At 37.6% G+C, this 25,698-nt stretch overlaps 2 protein-coding genes across 7 annotated transcripts; one reads left to right on the top strand and one right to left on the bottom strand.

Moving 5' to 3' along the window:
* Nucleotides 1-6,820: 6,820 nt before the first annotated feature.
* Nucleotides 6,821-23,748, bottom strand: LOC112169409 (helicase and polymerase-containing protein TEBICHI). Of its 5 annotated transcripts, none has more exons than XM_040507711.1 (28): nucleotides 23,408-23,748; nucleotides 22,712-23,160; nucleotides 22,280-22,487; nucleotides 21,312-22,166; nucleotides 20,963-21,027; nucleotides 20,141-20,246; nucleotides 19,843-20,043; nucleotides 19,486-19,686; nucleotides 19,022-19,183; nucleotides 18,658-18,897; nucleotides 18,318-18,530; nucleotides 17,788-18,138; nucleotides 17,437-17,589; nucleotides 16,740-16,961; nucleotides 16,178-16,396; nucleotides 15,929-16,046; nucleotides 13,914-15,109; nucleotides 13,525-13,722; nucleotides 12,770-13,029; nucleotides 12,179-12,368; nucleotides 11,970-12,077; nucleotides 11,058-11,410; nucleotides 10,530-10,638; nucleotides 10,319-10,459; nucleotides 9,982-10,078; nucleotides 9,751-9,903; nucleotides 7,738-9,309; nucleotides 6,821-7,645 (listed from the first exon to the last, which is right to left on the bottom strand). In XM_040507711.1, the coding sequence occupies exons 1-26, from the start codon at nucleotides 23,444-23,446 to the stop codon at nucleotides 9,812-9,814; spliced, it is 6,546 nt and encodes a 2,181-aa protein (XP_040363645.1). In that variant the 5' UTR covers nucleotides 23,447-23,748; the 3' UTR covers nucleotides 6,821-7,645; nucleotides 7,738-9,309; nucleotides 9,751-9,811. The 5 variants fall into 5 exon arrangements, with proteins under 5 accessions (XP_040363645.1, XP_024162199.1, XP_024162200.1 ...); XM_024306431.2 differs by having other exon boundaries at nucleotides 7,746-9,309; XM_024306432.2 differs by having other exon boundaries at nucleotides 13,914-15,106.
* Nucleotides 7,043-9,023, top strand: LOC112169410 (BURP domain protein RD22). 2 transcript variants are annotated; one of them, XM_024306434.2, is made up of 4 exons: nucleotides 7,043-7,063; nucleotides 7,175-7,321; nucleotides 7,424-7,529; nucleotides 7,776-9,023. In XM_024306434.2, the coding sequence occupies exons 1-4, from the start codon at nucleotides 7,058-7,060 to the stop codon at nucleotides 8,849-8,851; spliced, it is 1,335 nt and encodes a 444-aa protein (XP_024162202.2). In that variant the 5' UTR covers nucleotides 7,043-7,057; the 3' UTR covers nucleotides 8,852-9,023. The 2 variants fall into 2 exon arrangements, with proteins under 2 accessions (XP_024162202.2, XP_024162203.1); XM_024306435.1 differs by lacking the exons at nucleotides 7,043-7,063; nucleotides 7,175-7,321 and having other exon boundaries at nucleotides 7,397-7,529.
* Nucleotides 23,749-25,698: the final 1,950 nt, after the last annotated feature.

Genomic DNA, 25,698 nt, shown 5'->3' with positions numbered 1-25,698 from the left:
TTTATAAACAATAACAGAAAGAGGACGTCTAATCAAGAGAGACATAATCCTCATGTCCCTGGTTTGCTACTGTTTTTTTTTTCCCCTACTTTCATAATCAGAATTGCTCTCTAAACTCCAAAGTCCAGAATACCTAGAATAGAAAGCAGTGGTATGAATGCGCCAAAACTGTTAGCATGTATTAACTAAAAAGAAAATTAAGGAGACAAATCAGTACTTACATCCATAATTAACCATTGAAATCAAGACTCGCGTGCACAGATGAGTACTTTAACTAGGTAAAAGTACTCTAGATTGTTGCTTAAGTTGACATTGATCACTTAATTAATTTGTGTTCCTTTAATTAGAATATTAGACATATTTAATCAAGCCAAAAGCATCATGGAAGTTGTCCTCTATAATTGAGTATGATATAGTAAGTTGTACTATTTATGGATATATTTTAAAAACCAATCTAATCATCATGAAAATTAAGTGGGTACTTGAGGAAAGAAAAAGAAACTCCCTTTAGAAGTGCTTAAAATAAATTTAAGCACTCAAAAATGAATGATTTAGTATATCTGTTAATGACAGTGTATAGTATTGTAACAATTAGGCCTCAATGCAGCCATCTAAAAGTTGAAAATAACTATGAAGTTGGAATCCATTAAAATTGCCCTTTTAATTAAAGCTTAGTTAGAGAATGAAATACTAAATAGACAACAAATGAAGTTATACATTTAAGGTTTGCTTTCTTTCCCCCGTCTTTCCGAAAGTGGTAGCTGATGGAAAGCAACTAAAATCATAAACAATCAATATTTGAGGGTTTGGGTTAGTTAGCATGCGGGCGAGTCAAATCACACAGTAGTGATAGTGAAAATTCAGAAAGAAGTTAAATGTCTTCTTCTTCTTTGATTCGATCTGCCGAATACATTTAAATCCTCTAATGGATGATCCATGTAAGACTTGCATTGCAAGCTGTATATTTGTTCAGATTTCTAAGTAGTGGAGCAATTAGGAAATGAGTATGCAATGACCGCCTTTGTAATTTTGTTTCTTTGATTTCTGCTTTTAGTAATGCATGCGGTTCATGAAGATTTTGGAGTCACACAGAGGGTGGTGCACGTACATTTATTTTCTTTAAAAATCTGCAAAATATATCTGCCAGACAGCCACATTATATGTAAATATATATTCACACACACACATTTAATCAAATCGTGCTTTCATCCATGTGGACTTTGTCAACATGGAAACTTGGAAAGCTATGGGCTAATGAGCTAGGGTCTCTCTCTCTCTCTCTCACCGGACCTGGTGATGATTGCAGACGTCCAATTTAATAAGTTCAAATGAGAGCTTTTTAAACCCTTTCTAAACACAATAATACTTTATTTTCCATCAAGTATCATTATGTACAAGTGAGGTATCTATTTGATTGAGACAACCTTGATAACTAATTAATGTAAGAAGCGAAAGAAGCCAAATAAATACAGAAACACGAGAGCAAGTATTATTTCCCAAATAATATTAGGGTTTCTTTATTTTGTTGGGTGAATTATATTGGGATCAAATTCGATCAATTATAGTGGTTCGATTAATTGTGTTGTTGATTAGTTAAAATTACGAATTACATTTGAGCATATGACGAGTAAGGATAAAATGTGCATTATATGACAATAGAAATAACATGTCAGATTTTTGACGAGAATTATTCATAAATTTATGATTGATTAGAGAAGAATTACATTTTAGAGAGCATCGATCTGGCTTCAATTAGGAGTTTGTTTGCTCCACTCCCCCTTCGTGGAGCAACTAGGTATAAGAGACAGAATCAGTGTGGGTCAAGCCCTCCACTCCTTCAAGACCTCCATTGCAAATGCATATATGTTGAGCTCTCAAAGCTTGATTAGACAGGGGTGGGGATGAACTTTACTTAGATTTTAAAAGCGCATTAATCCACAAAAATCCCCTTACTTAGATTTTAAAAGCGCATTAATCCACAAAAAATCCCCTTTGTTAGAATAAATAAGTATCCCACTAATACCAAATTGTTCATTTTATAAACTATATTCATCGCAAGCAAGACTTGGTGCCAAGAGATAATATTTCCGAGGCATGGAACCATTGGACTATTTGAAAAGATGCTTATTCCCGAGAAGTAGTTAGTACTTAGTAGCTGATAGGATTATATAAAACAATCATTCAATTAGAAGGTACATGCATGCTTTTCCCTAGACTCAACTAAGAATTATATATATGTAATTACGAGACAACATCCAATAATAGAAATGGAATTGGAACTAAACATCTAGTCAAAATTAGTTTTATGTAGATATAAATATATAACTATGTACTACTCAATTCTAGCTAATTGTTTCTTTGTGCTTTCCTTTCTAATAGTGTGATTGGATTCATTTCGTTTTGTAGTGACCAAAGGACCAGTGTTACTGTGGCAACCTTAGTAATGAGCATACTCTGCATATAGCCGTTCCATGAGATATCGATTAATTATTTTGCCTTTCGGATGCATCATATGACATTTAGCAAAGAACCTTTTTATGGGTCACTTGTTATATATGCACTTAATTAAATAGTTTGTGAATGTTTTAATTATTGTATGTTTAATATCTATACTTGTGGTTCCATATGCAATAAAGCTAGATATTCATGGAGTACTATTAGATATGTGATTCTTTAAAATGAAAAGCTGTGGTTTATCACTTGGCTACCTAACTTCTTTATGTGTTTATTTAGTTTTAAATATGAAATAAACAAAAACATTTTATCAAATATCAATAAACGAGATATAATGAGAAATGAAGTTATATTTTCAATATACCGTGAAGAAACAATAGTTATCATTATATTTATTAGGATTGTATGTCAAATCCATTTGTTAACCAAAACACTTATATTAAATACTTGAAACACTTTATTTGGTCTAAGCTATCGCAAGGTCGAAAACATCTAAGGTACAAAAGAATGTTTCATAATAAAACAAAATTTATTAAATACTTGGAGACGAACTACATTCCATTCTAATAGGGACATAGCTGGTGGCTGGAGTTCACATAGTCTGACATTATATATAGGGCAAAATTATGTTTAGTCCTTAAAATATGGCTTCGTCTTTGTTTTAGTCCCTGCATTTTTAATTTAATTCCAAATGTCCCGGAACTCATAATTTTTAGTCCAATTGGTTCATTTCCTCCATTTTCTCCGGTTGCTCAATGACGTGTCAGTTAATACTTGTCAACTCAGCTCCACGTAAGACACAGATTTTGTAAAGTGACGAGAATGCCCCTGTTCTTCCTTCCTTCTTTCTCTTTACACCCAAAATCCACCACCACCGAGCTCTCCATCCAAAAACATCCTCGGATTTGCCCAAACCAACTCCAATTTACAGATCCCAAACCTCCATCGTCTTTTCATTCAATGGGCGACTGTGAGCTCCCAACTCTAATCACGGGTCGAATCCAAACCATGCCTTCTTCCACTTCTTCATCATCTGACCCACAAACCCACCTTGAAGATGCAACAAACCCATCTTCTTTGCCGCTAATTTCTGATGTTCCGGAGCAAAAGGAGGTCATCCACTCCAAGCTTGCTGTCTTCACCCTCATCGACTAGCTCGAGTAGCTTCGCCAATCCCTCTCCCTCGCCGTCTCCCTCCAAGCCCGCTGTCTTCACCCTTATCGACGAGCTCGTGCACCGTCAAGGGCTTCGTGATCCGTGAAGTGGATCAGAAGACAGATTGCGCTGCCCATCGACTCACCGTAGAAGAAGGACAGTAGGGTTTCGTATTGGGGTTTTACTTGACAAAATTGAAGAAGAAGCGGCAGTCTTGGACGACGAGATTGACGTTTGAGACGAAGGCTCTGAGGCCGTGGGACCGGCCGTAGGATTCGATGTCGAGAGCGAAGCAGGCGAAGCCAGGCGAAGCCATTCTGGGTGAGGAAGATAGTGGTGGCCTGAAAAGTCCAGCTAATGTCGTTGCCGTAGCCGTGGACCATGAAGATGAGGCCACGTGGAGGAGAGACGAGGGAAAGCCATTGGCGGGTGAAGAGCTTAAGGCCTTTGGGAGAGGTGAAGTAGGATTTGGAGGATTTGATCCCCTACTGATCATAGTAGTCTTGCTCTGGTGGGTGATTTGTAATTGATGGTTTATGGGTGGTGGTGGTTATTTGCTCTTTGTTGCTGATGGTAGTGGGTTGTGGGTAGTCGGCGTTAGTTCTGGGTTCAAAGAGGTTTCAATTTTGTTGCTGGTGAGCTAGGTGGTGGTGGTTTCTCTCTCTATGTTGCTGCTCACCACTGTCACCATCATTCTTGTCGGCGCACCCACAGACTAGCACCGGTCATCCCACCGTCGTACCATTACCCCTCTCCTCTTCATCCCAGTATGAGCAATTTCTAGTACACCCATGACGGCGAAGGAGAAAAAATCTCTTGCATCAATGATTTGGATAGAGGGAGAAAGAAGATAAGAAAGAATAGAGAGGAAATTTTGGAAGAAACTGAAGCAGGGGCATTCTCGTCACTTACAAAATCTGTGTCTTACGTGGTGCTGAGCTGACAAGTATTAACTGACACGTCATCGAGCAACCGGAGAAAATGGAAGAAATGGACCAATTGGACTGAAAATTGTGAGTTCCGGGACATTTGGGATTAAATAAAAAAGGCAAGCCACTTCATCCCAGTCTGAGCAATTTCTCAGTACACCCATGACAGCGAAGGAGAAAAAATATCTTGTATCAATGATTTGGACAGAGGGAGAAAGAAGATAAGAAAGAAGAGAGAGGAAATTTTGGAAGAAACTGAAGCAGGGGCATTCTCGTCACTTTACAAAATATGTGTCCTACGTGGCGCTGAGCTGGTAAGTATAACTGACATGTCATCGAGCAACAGGAGAAAATGAAGGAAATAGACCAATTGGACTGAAAATTGTGAGTTCCGAGACATTTGGGAATAAATTAAAAAGGCAGGGACTGAAACGAGGACGTAGCCATATCTCATGAACTAAACAGAATTTTGCCCTTATATATATTTGGAATCGCAATTAATTTCTTCATCTATGATGTAATATTATACTTTATACGAGAATCAAAGTAACTATGGATGAATTGTTTAGATCAATAAGATTGTCTTAACATGCAAACCTTAACCCAGACTCTTCCTTAAAGAAGTGAAAGAGATCGAGTAAGAAAGGGTACTACAAATTAAGAAATAGGTCTTTTGAACAAAAATGCCACTATTCTTCATATTCACACATATTCTTCATATTTACTACTTTTAAGAAAGAAAAGGAGAACCAAGTATCATGATCACCACCCATATCTTAGTTACTATTACAAGGAGAATCACTTTGTTCAGCAATTGCTATGATTTGGATTCAAACCAACCATAATGACATGCAATTATTTCCAAAACATTTCTCTAAGAAACCAAATCACTGTGCAAACCGCCCCACCAATAATATTGCTCTGACACACATAACCCACAAGAAAATCACTAATTTTGATGAGTCTAGCTATAAAGGACACAAAATCCTCCTTATTAGTGGATGACACACCCCACCAAAATTTTACTTATACAAGAACAAAATCAAGGCCTTAGTAAAGCCCTATAAAAGGCAAAATATAGTGGGGGGAAAGGAGGGTTTTAGATACAGACATGTGATTTGTGACTTGTGAAAAAAAAAAAAAAAATTAAAAAAGAAGATGATAGTGCGGTAGCCCACCATAGGATATATGACTTTCAGTTCAAGGTGGGTTAATTATTTAAAGTAAAAAGAAAGTCCATTTCCCTCACAAATTTCTAGTGGGGAACCCGCCTAAGTTTCGGGTGAGGGTACTGTAGGGACCGAAAAAAGAAAGAAAGAAGGAATATGATCGGATTGATTAACATGCAAGGGATTATGGGGTCATTTCCATGAAAGAAGATCGGGTAATTTCCAGTGGTTGGTGATCCATTTATATCTAGGCCCTTAAAAGAAGATCGGGCTTGAAAATGAAATTTCCATGGATCATGGGGGTATGTCCAGAGAATTTTAGGGTGTCCATAGTAATCACCCTTCTTAGGGCTGGGCCTTTCTATTTATTGTCACTGCACCACATGCTTCTCAAATTAACAAAGGGGCCCAAGAATTTTTGGACAACTTTGATTAACAGAAAAATTTACAATGAAATCTCTCGTGCATAAAAGTAACCCGTTATTTATTTTTAACAACAAGAAAAAAAACATGCAACCCCACTTTTTTTTTTTTTTTAGAAGAAAGGTGAATTCATTAGAACATGTTTTGATGGATTAAGCTACTGAATTTTGTCTTGTTGGTTATTTGAAATTGGAGGTCACAGATTCAATTTTGATTGTTATCATGAGATAGAGTGGGGATAAAAAAAAAAAAAAAAAAAAAGTTTTGAAGTAATTGGTGGTATCTAAAAGATAATTCACCTAGCATTTATATTTTATAAATCTCAGAACCCCATCATCTAGCATCTCTACTCTACTGCTTGATAATGTTTTTAACAAATGTAACCAGTACTCATTCCATAATATGATGAACATTTTCATGTATGTCCTGCTTCACCCAAAGGATTTAAGGCAATTGGATAACATTACAATCCCATTACTTTTCTGAATATGAATGGGGACATGGAAACAATCGAAAATAGGGACATTACAATCCCATTACTTTTCTGAATATGAATGGGGACATGGAAACAATCGAAAATAGGGACTTGGTTAGTGACTGATTATGGCCACGATATTAGGGGAGACTGAGACCTACAACGCCCATTAAACCCTAATAAATGGAGCAGGTAGTTGTTAGGGTTTAGTTCCATTGACAAAATTGTCGCTTGTAATAAATAAACGATGTATTTTCTTCATACAATTCAATGGCCGGGCCTAAACCCACACCAGTCCAAGCAATAGAGTAAAGGTGCCTTCCTTTGTTTCTAGTCTTTCACTCACTCACTAACTAACAAATCCAATTCAAAACCAAACTCCAATTGCTTCTTTGTTTACCCGCACACACTTGTCCAGTGCCTCCCATGCTCACCTATCCTAATCGACATAAATGAAGGTGAGTAAGCCTATAACAGTTGTAATTAAATTTTGTCGACTATACTGGTAGACTGTTACTACTGAAACCAACTTTCAGTTCATAAGTACATTTCCCCTTATAAATGTGTAGGGCACTTGCTCTGGCTCACCATCTAATCTAAGCTCATCTCTGAGCTCATCTCTGAGTTTCTATTTTGCTTCTTCCAATAGCTTTAAGTTGCAGTATCCAAGTCCTCCGATGGGGTTCCGTCTCCCACACATCTTTGCTTTTCTCACTGTAAGAAAACATTTAGTTCCTGCTTTCTATAATTTTAGTTCAATATTTTCCACTGACTTTTGATACTCTGATCCCATGCTGATGAGAGTTCCAATGTTGCAGTTCACACTGGTGGTAAGCCATGCTGCTCTATCACCTCAACTTTACTGGAATTCCGTCTTGACAAACACACCGATGCCAAAAACTCTCAGTGAACTTCTGCAATCTGGTTTGTGACTAGAATCTGAATTACATAGAGCAATAATTCATTCAAGCATTTTAAGCAGCTCTATTAACCTCTTGATAAGTTCCATAGAGCAATAATTCCGAATTACATGTAGTTTCCTGCATACGTCACTTAAGAACAGTCAGGATAGTTTTCATTCAAGATTCGATAGTTTAACAGACATGTTTCAATTTAGGTGAATATCACTCACCTGCTCACCTGTTCTCCATTATGTTGCTAAATTTGCAGACTTCAGCGAAGAAAAGAGCACCTCAGTTGGGGTAGGGAAGGGTGGTGTCAACGTTAACGCAGGTAAAGGAAAGCCCGCAGGCACCAACGTCAATGTTGGGAAGGGTGGTGTTCATGTTAGCACTGGAAAAGGAAAGCCTGGAGGAACCAATGTGAATGTCGGAAAGGGTGGTGTGAATGTGCACACTCCAAAAGGAAAGCCAGGGGGTGGTACCAATGTCAACGTAGGGGGAAAAGGTGGTGTTGGAGTGCAGACTGGAAAGCCCGGCAAGGGAACCAACGTGGGCGTTGGCAAAGGAGGAGTGCATGTAAGCACCGGTCACAAGGGAAAACCTGTATATGTTGGAGTACAACCAGGCAAAAGCCCATTCGATTACCGGTATGCTGCTACTGAGACTCAACTTCATGAAGATCCACAGGTCGCACTTTTCTTCTTGGAGAAGGACATGCATCCTGGCACAAAGATGAACTTGCACTTCACTACAAGTTCAGACACAGCAACTTTCCTTCCACGAAAAACTGCAGAGTCGATCCCTTTCTCATCTAATAAACTGCCCGAAATTTTGGACCAGTTTTCAGTGAAACCAGAATCTGCAGAAGCAGACACAATTAAGCAAACCATTGAAGAGTGTGAGAAACCAGGTATTAGAGGAGAGGAAAAATATTGCGCAACCTCTTTGGAGTCAATGGTTGACTTCAGCACTTCCAAGCTTGGAAGGAACATTCAGGCAGTCTCAACAGAGGTTGAAAAGGGAACCACCATGCAGAAGTACACAATATTGCCTGGAGTGAAGAAGCTGGCAGGCGACAAATCCATTGCATGCCATAAGCAGAACTATGCGTATGCTGTCTTCTACTGCCATGCAACAACAACCACAAGAGCTTATATAGTGCCGCTGGAAGGTGCTGATGGAGTGAACGCTAAGGCAGTAGCTGTCTGCCACACAGACACCTCAGAATGGAACCCAAAGCATTTGGCCTTCCAAGTTCTCAAAGTTAAGCCAGGAACCATTCCCATCTGCCATTTTCTTCCCAGTGATCATATTGTCTGGGTTCCAAACCAGAAATCCACGTAAGCCGAATCCATTAGTTGTTCTACCTGGGCGTTCAGCATAGTTTCAATGCCAATAGTTTGAAAACCTACTCACTTCTTGTCACTATGTACTTCAACTTATACTCATAAAGCATGCTATAGTGGACATGTTATATATTCAGTAATACATAATAAGCTTTGGCTTTGTGGTGCTACTTCTGTTCTCTCCCATGGTTCAGTGGTGAACTGATGTATCTGCTCCAATAATAAGAACCTCATTATAATTACTAGGCTGTCAATCTAGAGAGACTTAAATAAGCATTACACCATTAACTTCCATTACATGTGTTTATCTATTAACTACCGCATTCCTGTTACAAAGTAATCACAGAAATTGAAACACACCAAACTTACTTCCACTGAAACAATTTAAACAAACTTACTTGGCATCCCACTAGGCTCTGTAGATCCAGCAAAGCTCATTACATGGCATTCGTGGAACTGAAACCCAAAATTTCAACTATATCACTATGATATTAAATCCAGTGTGTATACCACAGAATGTATATGCAAACGTGAAGAATGGCTATATAAGACCACTTTTGGCTGTCTATCAATGAAATATACTGAGGTGACACAAGTTCAGAAGCCAGTTCTTATGCATATGCGAAATCCCTATAATTTTTCATTACGAACTTCTAGATGATGTGAAGGCAGAAATATATGCAAAACACCCTTATAAGTCATAAGTCATAACCCAGCCTCTTTCCAAGGAATGCATTGCTCAACCAGAATATAAAGTGAAGTTCCGTGTGTGTAAAAAATATACTTATCATCGAAATATTTACAAAGATTAGGAAAAAAAAATAACAATAATATAACTAGAAGACACGTAAAACATTTCATTTGACAACCAGACATGCATAGATTGTTTGTAATCACCTTCCAGTGTCATGAAAGTTTTGATTTTTCAGATCAAGAACAGGAGCACAACTTCGTCAATTTATGGATCAGGCAGATCTTCATATTGGTCAGCCTGAAAGGGTTGCAAAGAACCCCAAGTTCTTCCAACTTTCAATTTGACATGCATAGGAACTGGAAAACAAATAATTAAACAATTAAAAGCTGTCTCAAACTATCAGCAATACATCCAGAAACATTAAAAATGTATACCAAGAAGCGAAACAGCACTTTCCATGCTTGTTTGTAACAGCAAAGCAGCTTCCTTTATCACAGAAGGATCAACTTCAAGTACCAATTCATCATGTACCTGCATAGAAAACAGCAAGAGTACCTCTCAACATTCAACAATGTGTTATATTGTAAGAAAAGTGAAATCATGTTGCACTAACAAAAATAATAAGTTGCACTCAGAAATTTTTTTATATATATATATTATCCATATCATTTCTACGTGTCTATGTTTTCATAGGAAAATTTCAAATAGTATCAAGAACTCTTAGTAAGAAAAATAATAGAGCACAAGTAGCAAGAAATTTCCCAAAGCAACCTGCAATAGAATTCGGCAGCGGCCCTTCAGTTTGTGAAACTTTGTTGCAAGTGGAGAAGTCGAATCAGGCTTTTCAGCTCCATCAACTATTACGGAGTAAATATTTATCATTGCAATCTTGATTATGTCAGCAGCTGATCCCTATAAAAGAAAGACATTAGTCCATGAACAGTACACAATTATCACTCCTTTGGGAGGGAAAAAGTTGTACCTGACATATCGAATTTACAGCCTGTCTCTGCGCCTTTGACTTTTCCTTGCTGTTCCCAAATTTTATTTTTGACAAAAATCGTTTTCTTCCCTTAAGGGTTTCCACATATCTGGGACACAAAAATATGTAGGTAATTAACAATTTAACAGTTGATTTATAGCTTAAAAGTAAAGAGTTTGCAACAGTGCATTACATTTTCATCCCTGAAAGAAAAGAGCAAGACAAAGAATGGTATATCAACACAACTCCTGTTTTTTATGATGAGAGGCTTCTTCCTACGTTTTTTCCAAGAGCAAAACAATATACAATAAAATAATCACGCAACTACTTTCCTAGTAGGCCAAGAGAACAGAAATAAAATATTAATACACAGAAAAAACTTGAATACTTAAAGGAAGAATAGAAAAGCATATTCACTTGTAAGAAACAGAAACCAAAATCCTACATGGTTTTATATGTAGTAGCTACCTTTCTCTAAATAAGTTGAACTAATTAATAGTAACAAGGAAAGCAGTAAGAAATCCCCACCCTTTCTTGCGGCAACATCCAACTGCTTCATTGAGCCAAGAAGCAACTCCGGGGAAAGAACTTTTGAAGTTTTGTATTTTCTCAGAAGCTGCCTGGGGACTGCAATCCAGTTGTTCTGCAAGGCTATTAGCACCCATTCCGTACAGAATTCCATACACCAACCTTTTGGTCTGATCTCGTACATCAGAACTAATACAATCTTCTGACATTCCAGTCCATCTAGCTGCAATCATGGTGAAGACATCACCATGGGGCTTACTAAGGAGTTCAATGAGTGAGGAATCCTCAGAAAAATGGGCCATCAGCCGCAGTTCTATCTGAGAATAATCTGCGGTCAACAGTATCCAGTTGTCCTGCATAAAATTAGAAAAAACAAAATCAACTGATGTAAATGAATAGCAGACCCTGTCCTACTCCATCGAAAAAATCCTGCATCCTCATTAACTAAAACTTTGAATATTAGCTTTCAGCTCATCATCAAAGTTTGTTGTAATGTCAGCAGCAATCTTTATTTAACTTACAAATAAGTCTATATAATAGTTACTACACTCTAAATTTTTTATTTTTTTTATTTTTTTTGTATTAAGTCAGCTAGGCTTTGTTTGCCCCATGTAGTTTTTCTTTTTTTGGGCAGTGAGGGTGTTTAGAACAGTGAGTATACCAAGAAAAGAAAAAAACAGAGAGAACCACCACTAAACACTTCATATTCTCCAAAGAAAGTGTCTAGGGTTCTATAAAAAGAAGCTCAGTAGTTGGACATAAGGAAAGAAGGGATGTTAGCCAAGGAATAAAAAAAGAAGGATGTCTTTGGGATGGTTCTGTTCAAGATTCCTTCATGTTTTCGCTAGAAATCTAATAATCACACATACAGCACCTTCTAACTTTCGAAGACATCAGCAAAAAAATCATTACCTGAGAGGGTATAAAGTATTCTCGAGCATTAATTTTGTAATGATCAACATCACTTTTGCCTCCATTTTCATACTTGTTCATTTTGAAGTCAACCATATGTTCCACACACTGCAGTCCATAAGGAAAAAAAATGAGTCACTTAAGAACATTAATTTCAAGTTTCTAAAGCAACAGAGGAAAGGATAAAATGATTTTTTGAAAACTCATACCTGGAGATTAGGTTCCTCCATTGAAAGCCGACCAGTAGCTGTTGATGTTTGGAGCCAATGACCGTGTAATGTGTACTTCTGTGTCTTCACAGATAGCCTAGCAAGTGAGCAAATTGATCCCAACGTACAGTTTAAGAGTTTTGCCAATGTACGATGCTCTTTGATGATGGGAATAATAGGATGCTCGTCCCTGAAATGAAATCAAAGCTGCTTAAATGCAAGATGGCTTGGCATATATCAAAATGCAACAACCATGACAGAAGAACATTTAACATTTATCATTATATAGATATATGACAGACAGGAAGAGCCCCAGTTCCAATAATTTAAAACATATCAAATTTGTCTGTATCCAGAAGCTTCCAAAGATGACCCAAAAAAGAAAGTTTAGGCACGTGGTATTCTCTATTTACATACCCAATCAAGATTTCAAAAAGGAATAGGAAAAGAATTTGAATCACACTATTCAAGCGATGCAAACAAGCAAGAAACCTTAGTTAGTGCACTTATAGAATAATAATCATAAAGTGGATTAACCTTAGGACAGGTAATGTTATGAAGCAGAACAGAGGAAAAGAAGTGTCTCTTAACCTTAGTAAATCCAAGCAATGCTTGTCAGTACTTGGATGTTGTTTTCCCTTGTTGCGCACCTCTGGTATGGGCAGCTTTAAGTGTCCATAAAGCACATTAGCAATATCTGCTGCTGTATATAATGAAAATGTCATGCCAGCCAGTTTATAAGCTTCTTTCTCAAGATGTCTTAGCTTTTTCCCCAGCACATTACGTGCTTGCAGACATCCCTCCATATCAAGACCCACTCCCCAAAGCTCCATGTCAGCAAGAATATTAACCTTTTGTATAAAGAAGCAGTAAGATAGTGTCAAAGCTTCCAAATAGCAAAGAAGTATAGCTGCTGGTTTAATGGTTCCAAAAAGAGAAAAGTACATTAATCAACATAAGTGGTTGGGCACTGGTTCCCAAGCACCCAACTAAACTGCTGCATGCAAATATATAGGCAAAAGCCACTACAAGTGTGGCGGGCTTGTTGGAATTATTGTACACCTCTTTCAAGGAACTTCTCTGAGTTATTTTCATACATGTTTTTTCTTTATGGTCAAAGAGAATCATGAGTAAAAGAATGGTGTAAAGGGGGGAAGCAGTAACTGTCAAAAAACTTTATCCAGCGGTGCATTACAAGTACTATCTTATCACTATCCAAGCAGATCACCAAATTGGAATCAGCAATTGATTTTTACTCCAACATTCATAGAATTATTTGATAGTTTGAATCACCACATCAAAAGCACCATTTAGAAAATTAAATCAGATAAGATCAAAGAATTTACCAATGGAACTTCTATATTTATAAGTGACTCAGCAAGGTTTTCAGAAACAAGCAACTTCCACAGAACAGAATATAAGGCCCGTGTTTGAGCAACTCGACGGCAGCAACCATTGTGTGCAGCTCTTCGCATCTGATTTTTCCACCTGCCGTTTCGATTTGCAGCTGCTGCAGCGTCACTGGATAACCTTTTCTTAACTTCCTACAATCAATTTTTGAAGCTTCATAAGGCAAATTGAAAAAAATGAACATCTAATTATTATTCAAAACAAAAACATTAAAAAGATCATGCAGTTACAAAATTTTTGCCTAAAGAAATGCTTTGATGGACAAAAGAAAAGAAGGATATATCTCTTCCAAAAGTCAAAAGAACATGCTCAAATCCTATTTTACCTTTTCCAAGTTTGGATTAGAATTTTTCTCCTCATCAGGCCAAAGAATCCAGGCCACAATGCACATGTCAATGCCATCTTGTATATGAACTGGTGGCAACAATAAAAACGAGGTGTCTATAATTTCAAAAAAAATACTTTTTCCTGCAAGACTCTGGGAACCAAATCTCTGTATTTGAACTGCAGGGCACTTCAGTGCCTGAATCTGACTTTTCAACATCCAAGTAAATTTCCTGACACCACTTTTCCCCATGATTTCACCAATCCTGCTCCATCTACGTTTAGCCAGCTCCAACATACCATCAAGAGGTAACACATTAGTTCTATCACCTGATGCAGTCAAACGCAGCCCTTCGTCTTTACTGCTGCTGCCAGACCACAGCAGATCCTTAGGAATGTTAACATAGTACACAGGAGAATCTTCCCAACAGATGGCCATTCCATGTATTTCAAAGGGGGCAACAGAGTTCAATTCTGATCTTTTGTTGTAGTGGATATCAAAATGAAACTCTGAGGTGGTTTCCCAAATATTCAAAAATGAATCGATACCACCAGGAGTATAAATTGCATGAATAGGGCCTTTTTCACAAGCATTGCCCTTAACACCAACAGACAAATTTTCCCCTTCACAGCTTCCCTGCTTTTTAGGATCTAAAGACTCGCTGGATATCCTATTTCTATCACCTAAGCTGTCTACCTTAATCGAGTTGGTCAAGTCAGCAATTTTAGTTTGATGAACAGTAGCATTTAGCTCATCAGCAAGGGCACCAGACCCATCAATTGGTACTACAGAATTTTCAGCCCCAAACTTAATTTGCATGACACTACTTGAAGTTACTTCTCCCGAAGCCACCAACGTACCAATATCTGATGTTTTTGTCAACTTCGCACCTGATACAACCTTATCAGAAGGAACCCTTCCTTCCAAAGATGGCTTAAGAGCATCCTCCACATGGGCATTAACAAAGCTAGTAGTATTTTCATCACCAGAGGAATTTGTTGTTCCTTGCATAGTGGGACTTCCACCAGCAGTTGGAAATAATGGTCGAGAAAACTGTGGGACCTCCAATCCAAGTGATTTAAAAGCTGAGAAGGCAGCAACTCTGGCCTCTTCCGCCTTTTCAAGAACAATTTTGTGTGCGGCCTTCTTGATCTTCTTGGCTACTCCTACTTGGATGCGTCTTTGAGCTGAACCTTCTACAATCAACTTGCCAATATTAGGAGAGAATGCAAGTAATAGTAACACAGAAGAATTGCATTTTAAAGAAATAATAATCTTGCAAAAATATAGTTAAATAAAGTAGGCGAACAGAGAAAACGAGCACTTAAAGAAAACTTATGAAGTTTGAGGCAGAATTACAGCAATCTGACCAAAAGAATAAAAAAGTACAGGAAGAAAAGAACTACCAAAAAACACTTGTGCTAGCATGGCACTTTCCAGTCTTATTAAAAAATATACAACTAATGAAATAGATTACAGTATTCTGATGGGTATCAGATAAATTACGTCATTTACATGAACTATTTTTTATTAAGAAAATACTCTTCAACTTTTTATGCAAAGTAATCATGACCCCTGCCAGGCTGCCACACATACAGTATAAATTTAGGCATCTGAGAAAACACAAGCAGGTAGCAAACTACTTTTAAATATTTGATTGGGAAAGTTAGTTGCAAGACCAAAAGGAGCATCATTACAAAAAGGTTTCCAAGTTTCAACATTACAGGAAAAAAAAGGAAGTCATTCTGGAATACGGCTTTATAATAGTCAATGATTCAATATCACTCAATCTTAACTTTTTCTATGGTCCAATAAATGCCATTCATTATAAATAAATGCTAAGACCCAAGCTATGAAACTATTGTATAGCGTATGCTCCTTGTAATAATCACAAATTAAGCATTAGCTGACAATGCAGACCATAACCCCATCAGGAAAGTGAAATGATCCTGAGAACTATTACATCCATTATCATTATGAACCAACAACCACATATAACCAGGCCATTAAACTACCTTGTGCTGCCCACGATGAAGATTCAAAAAGAGCTTTGACAATTTCAGGGATGGATGCTTCAGCAATAGCTAAAGGCGTACGCAAGCCAGCTTTATAGAGTGCCCTTGCTCGAGAACCCTACAAATACTAGAAAAAGTCAAAACATACTGCAATATATAAACCCATGTTGGGCATCTCTGTCAGAGATCAACTGAAGGCATTTGACTATGAGCATCTCTTTTCATCACCCTTTACAAATGGAATTGTACCTTGACAAATGGAATTGTAGTCAGCTCTACAATCTCTGCTCTCACTCCAAATGAAACACGGTTTTGAAATTTTCCAACCAAGCCTTCCAGATCATGCCATCCGAGCCTTTCACAAAACATAGATACCATAGATGCAAACCTTCCAGCATTCTCTTGTAAGGCCTGGACCATACCTCTAGCCACTTTAAAAGCTTCACAGACCTCATTGATAGCAACTTCCTTCACCCCACATTTAAAGAGTATATATTTAGCAAAACGCATAACCAAACAAATCCAAAAAACGGACAAATCTTACAACTTATGCAGAAGAAAAGCCACTTCATATTTGAAAAGGAAAACGAATTTAGAATCTCATACAGGTGACTGAAATGAGACACTCAGAACAAGGGGAAAAAAACCACAAAAGTTTGTGCGTCACCCTCCCTGCATTGGGAACCAGAGAAAAAAGAAAACACATGCGAATAAATGTGAATGCATGTTACACAGCCTGTCTGTGTGTCTAGCAGGCCAAGTAAAATGAGGTTGCCCACATAGATCAGACTCAGGAAGACAAGAGTGGTACCTGAACTAGTCTTGACAAGATCAGAGCAACATAGAACCGTTTACAAACTCGAACTGTTTGATCATCTGGAAGCACAGTACTCTTTGTAGTCCCAAGTTGGCTTTCATAATTGCCATGCAACGCTTTCGTATTTTCTCTCATCCTGTTTGATGACCGCATAGGTGCACCATGTGCCATTCGCATCAAAAATGGTTCTGTCACTCCAACGCGATTGCCTACGGACTGAATAATCATGAAATGAATTAAGACAGCCACAATTGTGAAATGCATAAAATAATCGTAAAAGGATTTCTATTATTGAATACGGTGAACTAAAGAACATGAGCAGTTAAATTTGTTGGTGTTATATTTCCTAGAACATGTATCCATACAAACTAAATCACTTTACTATAAAATTATATAAAAGAAAAGAAAAACTCTCATTATTTTCTAGGATACTGAGAGTGTTAGTGTGCTAAAACGCAGCAAAAGTTCAAAGCACCTCAAGGTGTTAATAACTCTGATCAGGTGTTGTCCCCTCAGCTCAAGTGGTCAGTTATAGATAATGTCATAAGGTCTTAGCATAGAACAAGCTCGCACTTAAAAGATGAGGCTTTCCGCCAAACCTCCAATTAACCTCTATATAGGCTCCATCTAAGTTTGAAAATAGAGAGAGAGAGAGAGAGAGAGAGAATCAGTCATATGGTAAGAGGTTTACCTGGTCAAGAGCAGACAATTCCATGAACTGTTCATAATACAGTTCCCAATCAGGCTCAACATCAACATTTATTGGTGTTACTAGGTAAACCAGATGCAAATCAGAAGCAAGCACAAAGCCTTCTCTTGCTCTTGAAAGATCATCCAGCACAATCTAAAGCACCAATAGAAAAAGTATGATCAACGTCAGACTAAAAACCTCTTGTCCAATAACTACGGCTAAGCTAAAACTAAACAAAATATAATCAGACACACAATAATTGTGTGCAATGATTACTTTTTTCTTAATACCATACTGATTGCAAAAGCTATTTGGAATTAATTAAACAACAAGAAGATAAAGAATCCATACAAGTGATTCTTCAGGACATAGAGAACTGCCAAAAGCTGCACGTCCAAGGGGTGTGGTATTGTATAACTTAGTGTCGTCATTCCATTCTAGAAATTTCTTGTGGCACAACCAACGGAGAGATTCCTGTGCTGATTTCACTACATCCTGAAAAGGTTTAGTGGAGTTTAAAAGTGTGCACCTAACATAGTGATGAATGTCATTAGCAGTTTGAACAATTCCCCCTGCTACAACTTCTAAGATTGCATGAGTCATTCCATTCATATCTTCAGATAAACAAGAGCGCAATGGCAGACAGCTTTCATTAAGAACTCCCATAATCCTTTTGATCTCTTCTGGCTTGCAAATTAGTACCTGGTAAAGTCAAATGAGAAAAAGGAATAAAACAGACTTGAAATGGACAAACCTATTGATGAAGATGATATCAAAAAAAATAAAAATAACATAATAAAAATAAAAAAGAACAAAGGCAAACAGGAGTAAAGCTTATAATCACACAAGGAGTACCAGGTTAAAAAAATTCAAAGACATACACTTTCTCCTTTTGTATCTATGCCAGTACGACCAGCCCGACCAGCCATTTGCCTGTACCTTGTCCCATCGATAAAATCGCGACCAATCCGGGGCTGACGAAAAATGACTCTCCTAGCTGGCAGATTAACACCAGCTGCTAAGGTAGATGTTGCAGTTAAGACGCGTACATGGCCTTTACGGTAGCAGGTTTCAACAATCTCTCTTTCCTCAACCTAAGAAAAGATCAAAACAGACAGACCCCTCAGTAACAAAGCTATATACAAAATGGAAAAAAAAATTATAGGGTGATGGAGACAAAAATTAGATAGTCAAGCACATGGGAGAATACTACAAAAATACCGTGAGCCCAGCATGGTGGTAGGCAACTCCAGAAGGTAGGGTTTCTTCTAATACTGGATCCAAACCAGCAGGACACCTTCGTAAGGAATCAATAGCCAATGTCATATCATTAAATTCACTGTCATCAGTGCGAATGTTGACTGCAAATTTCTTAAGGAATCTTGAAACATGCCTAGCTGTTGATTCACATCCTTTTCGACTAGAGCAAAATATTAACACGGAAAGACCTTCTTGTACAACCTGAGATGCATTCCCTCAGTTCATAATTGATCAAACTCAACTTGAATATAGTGCCAGAGAGCAGCTTCGATAAAAATTTATATTTATATATGTATATATAAAAGAGAATATATATAGTCCCCACCTCATTGCACAGTTCCACAACATGATCTGGATCTTTACCACCAAGGTCAACTGCTTTTGGGATTGTTCTAATAATCTCCATTTTCTTGTTATAAATGGTGTTCCCCACTTTAATGTATTCTTCTAGTGGTACCGGTCGAAATTCTGTCTGGTAAAGGGCAGCCTGCATGCATACATGTGAAAAGTAATTATGGAAATATACAAAGATGTGTGTTCTCCATCCTCAACCCCCAAAGATGGGAAAATGTAATCTATAACACCATTAAGATAACACATTTTTGCACTTGACATTAGAAAACTGTCAATTATATTTAAACCCCACTTCCAACCCAGCCACTCTCATTTCACATACTTTGCAGTGAAGTTGGAGTAAAGAGCTCCTGCGCGTGATAATGACAACGGCCTACAATGAAATATTTGCCCAACAAAGATATAAGGGAGGATAATAGGTCTTGTTCCACTTACTTGAAGCCAATCAGCAACTGCTGCCACATTTGGCATAGTGGCACTCATACCAACAATTTGCAAACCATGAGCAGGGTCAGCCTTACCGCTGCTCATGCCTGAACTTTCTCCACTACTTGATTCAGAAATGCCTTGACCAGCTGCATAACGAAGTTTTGTCAACAGAAGTTCCAGAAGATAACCCCTACTTGGATCGCCAACCTGTTAATAATTTTAAGCATGAAAAGCATTAATAAAATCCACCCCACAATAATAGACCCAAAGAATATTATCAAACAGCAAAAGGCATCTTGAAGGGAAAATTTAAAGCTATAACAGGCTGTGAATATATAACCCAAAAAGATATGACTTAAGTACCATGTGCAGTTCATCTATCACAACAATTCCAATTTCTGAAAGACGGCCCTCTTCCAGCAGCTTGTTTACTAAAAAGTTTGCCTTTTCTATTGTGCAGACAGCTACAGTAGTGTCTTTAGGAAGTGTACCACCACCTTGGTTCCCATAATAACTACGAACATGCTTACCAAGTGGTTCAAGAAGTAGCTCCAGATGTTCTGCCTGCACCAATTGAGAAAGAAAATTGAAATCATTAAACTACCTATAGAAGAAAGAATGATCTAACCTTGCAAATTTCGGGGGAAACAACAAATATTACCTTTTCTGCACAAAGTGATACATAAGGAAGTACAAGTAAAGCTATTTTTCCAGATGACAAGACCTGCCGCAGCATCAGAATTTCTGCAACGAAACTTTTACCTGCACTGTGGATGTGCAGAGGGAGCAAGATTATGAAACATTAAGATGCCATACCAACAAAAGGAAATTATATTGATAAAGTAATCTGGGGTTCACATCCAAAACCAATTGGCAATGGATGGAGTGGCCCAAAACCCTTATAAACCCATAGGCAAGGTCCCATTTTTCCCATGTGGGATATATATATTCTCAACACGCCCCCACACGTGTGGCAAATTTTCAAGCCATACACGTGGACAATTTTTGGGTGACGTGGAGCCCGTGTGGCCGTTAGGCATGCACACGTGGGTTACCCGCTCTGATACCATGATAAAGTAATCTGGGGTTCACATCCAAAACCAATTGGCAATGGATGGAGTGGCCCAAAACTCTTATAAACCCATAGGCAAGGTCCCATTTTTCCCATGTGGGATATATATATTCTCAACATATATACCATTTTTTACAGAATAACTCGCAATTTTTGAATTAGACAAGAACAAGTGAACAACTATGTTGTAAAAGATTATACTAACTCATCAAAATAAAAAAATAATAAGTAAAAACACTGCAAGTGCCACTTGCTCAGATATTGACATTACATGAGCCTCGTTGTACAAAGGAACGTATGAATCATAACATATACAACATGATGCTAAAAGAAACTGATCATATCACAGAGGAACATTCGAAAGCACTCACATGATAAAAAAGCTAAGGTAAATATCAATTGCATAACTACCTCGTTGATGCACAATACACAAGATTCCTTCTCTGCAATACACCATCAACCTGAAGGCATTCAACCTGAAAAATGGAGAATTGATATACATTATACTTCAAAGTGAGTTCAAACTAATTGGTACTTTTACTCAAACACAACAAGGCAAACATAGCTATAGGAAAGAGATGCGCATACGGTATACCTATGCCCGGGAATCAATGGAACCTTAGTCAAACAGCAAGAAAAGCATTTGTTGGCTTAAGGCCAAACCACAAGACAGAACATTTTAGCTAAATGGAATACATTTAAGTGCGAATAGATAAATAATAGTCAGCATGGGCACCAGTCCACAAAGTTTGAAAGATACCTGCCAAGGATAAAGCTTGGAAATTCCTTTCTTTCTATATATGCTGCATATTTCTGGTGCAAGCCAACCATCTAGATCCAGACAATCTTTCAGTGGCAGAAAGCTTGAAGGAGTACTTTCTTCGCTAGATTCACCTTTACCATTCAACTTAACGACATCATCACCTGGTGAAGAAAATGTCGGGCCACCATTATCCTTGCTAGACAAATCCACTTTCATTTTGGTCACTGCAGTAACAGAATCAACATCTTGCCCTTGATTTGCCTGAGATTTGCTGCAACGGACCATAGTAATACCATGTCTTAGACCTCTAGGATCTATAAGACTGGATTCAGATTGCTTGCCACCTCCATGAGCCGTGCTTTTCAAATTGTAAGCATCTATATGATGTGGCATACTTTCATTCGAAATCTTGTCCTCAAGAGAGAAATCAAAATGCTTAACAGGCAGTGGGGATACTTCTTTATGCAAGTCCTTCCTATGCTTTACCATTGGCTCTGATACAGCATCATTACCCATACGCTCACCTTCATCCATCATTTCCTTTGACTTTTCATCACAGTGTGCATTTCTCAAATTGCAAGAGTTTATACCATGATATTGGCTATCTGAAGCTGTAGTTGCTTCTGCTGCCTGGGCACATAGACCATCAGCAAGTTGAATTGCATCATTCCAAAAAGCTTCACCAGGTGAAGAAAATGAGCTACCACGTATCGAATTGGGGGTCTGACGAACACATGATTTAATCAATGAGCCTGGTGTATAACAATCAACTACGTCTAGAGACAGTTTGGGTGTATTACTGCATGTTTTCAAGGTTTGTTGAAGCTCGAGCAATTCATTAGGAATGGTAACCTGGCCATCACATTAAGAAAACAATAGTTCAAAATTAAGTATAAGATATAAGGAAGTGTCTCATTAAGTTTAATCATAAGTGCCAAATTTTCAGAAGAGCCTTTAGCATATACCCTATTTTTATCAACACAAGCAGATTGCATTGCTTCATAGCTCTTCTCAGTAGAACGAATTGTTTCACGCTCTTCATAGGATTTATCACTACCGCAATGCCTCTTTTTAAATGTCTTACTCTCCCCATCAAGCAAAGATGGGCTAGGGTCTCTCTTATGACCATTCACTTTCAGCTCTGACACAGAACTTTTGTTTGATTGAACATCACTGCATAAAAAAGTAAAAAACAACAGAAATAAAAAAATAAAAAATAAAATAAAAAAATAAATTAGAGACAGAGTGCAGAAATAATCTTGTAGAAGAGGTTAGGGGGGGGATACCAACCAAAAATTCATGACCAGATAAACCACCAGAAGAAGAAGAAAAAAACATTTACATAACAGAATAAAGATGTAGAAAAGTGCCCAACTTTTTATACTACATTAAAATACCTGCAATACAAAGACAAAAAGTTGGCTGCAAACTTCTTCAGCTCTACATTCTCCACACCTCCTGCAAAATCTGAGTAATCCGTGGAAGAACCTCCAGCTACAACATCACCAGCTTCAGTTAATCCCTTAGCTATTTCCTTCTGATTTGCTCCAGAAGCCTCACTTGCATGAGTGTGCAGTTGAGAAGAGAAACGGTGCTGCATACATTCATTTTTTGAAGAATTATCCATCTCAGATGCCAGATTCCTTCTAACTTGATCTTGCCGAGCCGCTGAATCACCAAATTTGCACAAAGGTTTCGCCACATTATAACTCTCCGGCGATGTCCGCAAATAACTGTCCAATGTGGCCTTAGCACTAGGTGAACCTTCTACAGTTTTTACATCCTTTTCATTTCTCCCCGACTTCAAAGCAGGTGATACAGGCTTCCGTTTCTTCGAAGCAAAAAACTGTAATTGCACACAAAGTGAAAGAAAGCCTAATAAATACAAACCGGTGCGTTTAAACAACTACAGAATTGATCTTTAGGGCTATTCGTGTTGAAGAACCGAGTGTGTTCTCAATTCGAACAGAACTAATCTGGAATTCTTCAAATAATTGGAAGACGAAAGAGAGACATAATCGAATTTTTTGAACGTGATGTGAGTGTGTGAGTATCTAGGGTTTAATGATGCGAATTGGATAGGGAGCCCAAACCTGATTGATGCGCGACGGAGGAGGCGAACCAGACGCCATGGTGGGAAGGGCGGAGTGCCACTGCGATCGAAGAAAGCTACAAGTCTCTGGCGTCGAGCTCGGTTGGTCCTCTGAGGTTGACGACGGAGAAGGCACCCGGAGAAGAGGGTGGAACTATTCCGAAGAATCAAGATTTGTGATTTTGAGCGGACTCTCACCCGGGAATTTCAAGTTGTGGGACCCCTTTTGCAGTTGTGCGGTTGTGCCCGTTATTATTTCAGAATTTAATTCAAGCCGAAAATCCAAATAATACAATTTTTTTTTTATCAAATTTCTTTATTAAAAATAATAAGGGTTGTTTGCTTAATTAACCTTAAGGGTTGTTTGCTTAATTAATCTTATGAGGTGACTCAAAGACCAATTTAAATAGGATTTTTGTCTATTGATTTTAATTTTAGGGATTTTTTTTCCCACTTACTTCATTAAATTTTTTAAATTTCCTCATACTCATAAAAACTATAATAAGGTCTTCTCTAATACCCAATTAAGTTTTTTTTTTTTTTAAGGTTTTCCCTCTATTGTCCCCAATAGAAGGAAATAATAAAGGTCTGTTGGGGGGCTATAGAGATTTATGAAACCTCGTCGGAAGTCCCTAAAGAGGTTGTCGGAAATCTCATATGGAACCAGAGAGATTTATTATCCCTCAATAAACCTTTCGATAGCCGAAATGGGAATTAATCTCCCTAAAATGAGTTTTTCTATTGGAACCTCCAAATTTACTCACTTGACCTTGACCTCCTATGCTTTTTACACCTCCTATCAAATTTTCTAATACTAAATTTACTTACTAAACCTCACTGAATTTTCTCAAATAACCTCACTCATATAATTTGCAAACAAACTATTATCTTTAAAAAAAAAACATAGTTAATTCAATAAATTAATTACTCTATAAATCTTAATTACATATCCTTAATTAGACAACATAAAAGTTTTTTTCAATAAAAAAAAATCAAACACAAGGTATTGAGTTTTAAAAATTAATTTCTAATCAACAAAAAATAACATGAACTACGCTAGGTTTCTCCTCGCTACCACGTTCTCTCGTCCGACGGTGCACCCTCGTCGGCGCGGGCCTCTGGCCTCGTCGGTGTGTGGAGCGTGCAGCCGGACAATGATTCTCTCAGATGGTAAGGATGGGGCTGACCGAGTGTTGGCCATTGTTGAGGAGATGGATCCACTCGATCCCAAAAGGACTTTTTTTTTAAACTTTTTTTTCTTTCTGTTTTAGCTCTCAAAAAAATATGAAGATTAATCATTTTTTCTTGATGTTTATTTTATGTACCTCATGATTAATTATTTAAATATTTATTTTTAAAAATTGCTAGCACATTTTTAAAAAAAAATATTTTAAATATAATGGATACACTTAGATTTAGGCCATAATATGATTTGTTTTGTTTTCCCTCACCAATATGCGTTCGACATGTATATCATATATTTTTATGTTATGTTTTAAACTCTTATTAAATATATATGAATGCTTTAATGAGTATGTAGTGAAATTGGAAAATTAAAATGGATACGGAAAATAATAAAGAATGCAATCTAATACTATTGAATTGGAAAGTCTATAGAAAAGCAATGTAATATTTTTTTGATATAATTATTGTCCTTAATAGTCATTTTATAGTAGGTTCTATATGTCATTTAATAATTCATAATAGAGTGAGGTCAAGTAAGCAGATTTGGAGGTTTCAATAACAACACTCCCCTAAAATTAGATAAATAAAAACTTTGATTAAGGAAAAAAAAAATTACATCAATTCAAAACATTTATTGTCCCTCAATAACAGTCTATTTCCCCCAATAGAACATTTTTTTTTCTTTCTGGGCCTTATGCCCCTATTTTATCAAAAAAAATAAAATAATAATAATAATAATAGAGAGAGGGTGAAGATATGCTCGATCCCAGATGAAAAAACAAAAACCCAAAAATCCAATAAAAAATATAAAAAAAACAGAGGAGACTTGGCCGGAATTGGACCAACTTCTACTCCTCCTCCTCCGGTGAGGTCGAAGCCTCCCACTTGCACATCGAACATTTCACCAGGTATGCTCATTGATGCTAAGGACAACTTCACCAACTACGCTGCTGGCACCTTCGCCGGATCCAGCTATTTCAGCAGCTGCCACGACCGAGTCAACGTCCCCAATCTCCGATCAGTTCCTTCAACTCGAGCTCCAATAATTACAAGCTCTCCTTCACCAGCTACACCAAACTCGCCCTCGCTTTCACCTCCACCTAAATT

The sequence above is a fragment of the Rosa chinensis genome, chromosome 6, assembly GCF_002994745.2.
Source record: "Rosa chinensis cultivar Old Blush chromosome 6, RchiOBHm-V2, whole genome shotgun sequence".
In the NCBI taxonomy this organism is placed as follows: domain Eukaryota; kingdom Viridiplantae; phylum Streptophyta; class Magnoliopsida; order Rosales; family Rosaceae; genus Rosa; species Rosa chinensis.
The sequence above is the reverse complement of the archived record's forward strand: the minus strand, read 5'-3'. Positions and strand labels throughout refer to the sequence as shown.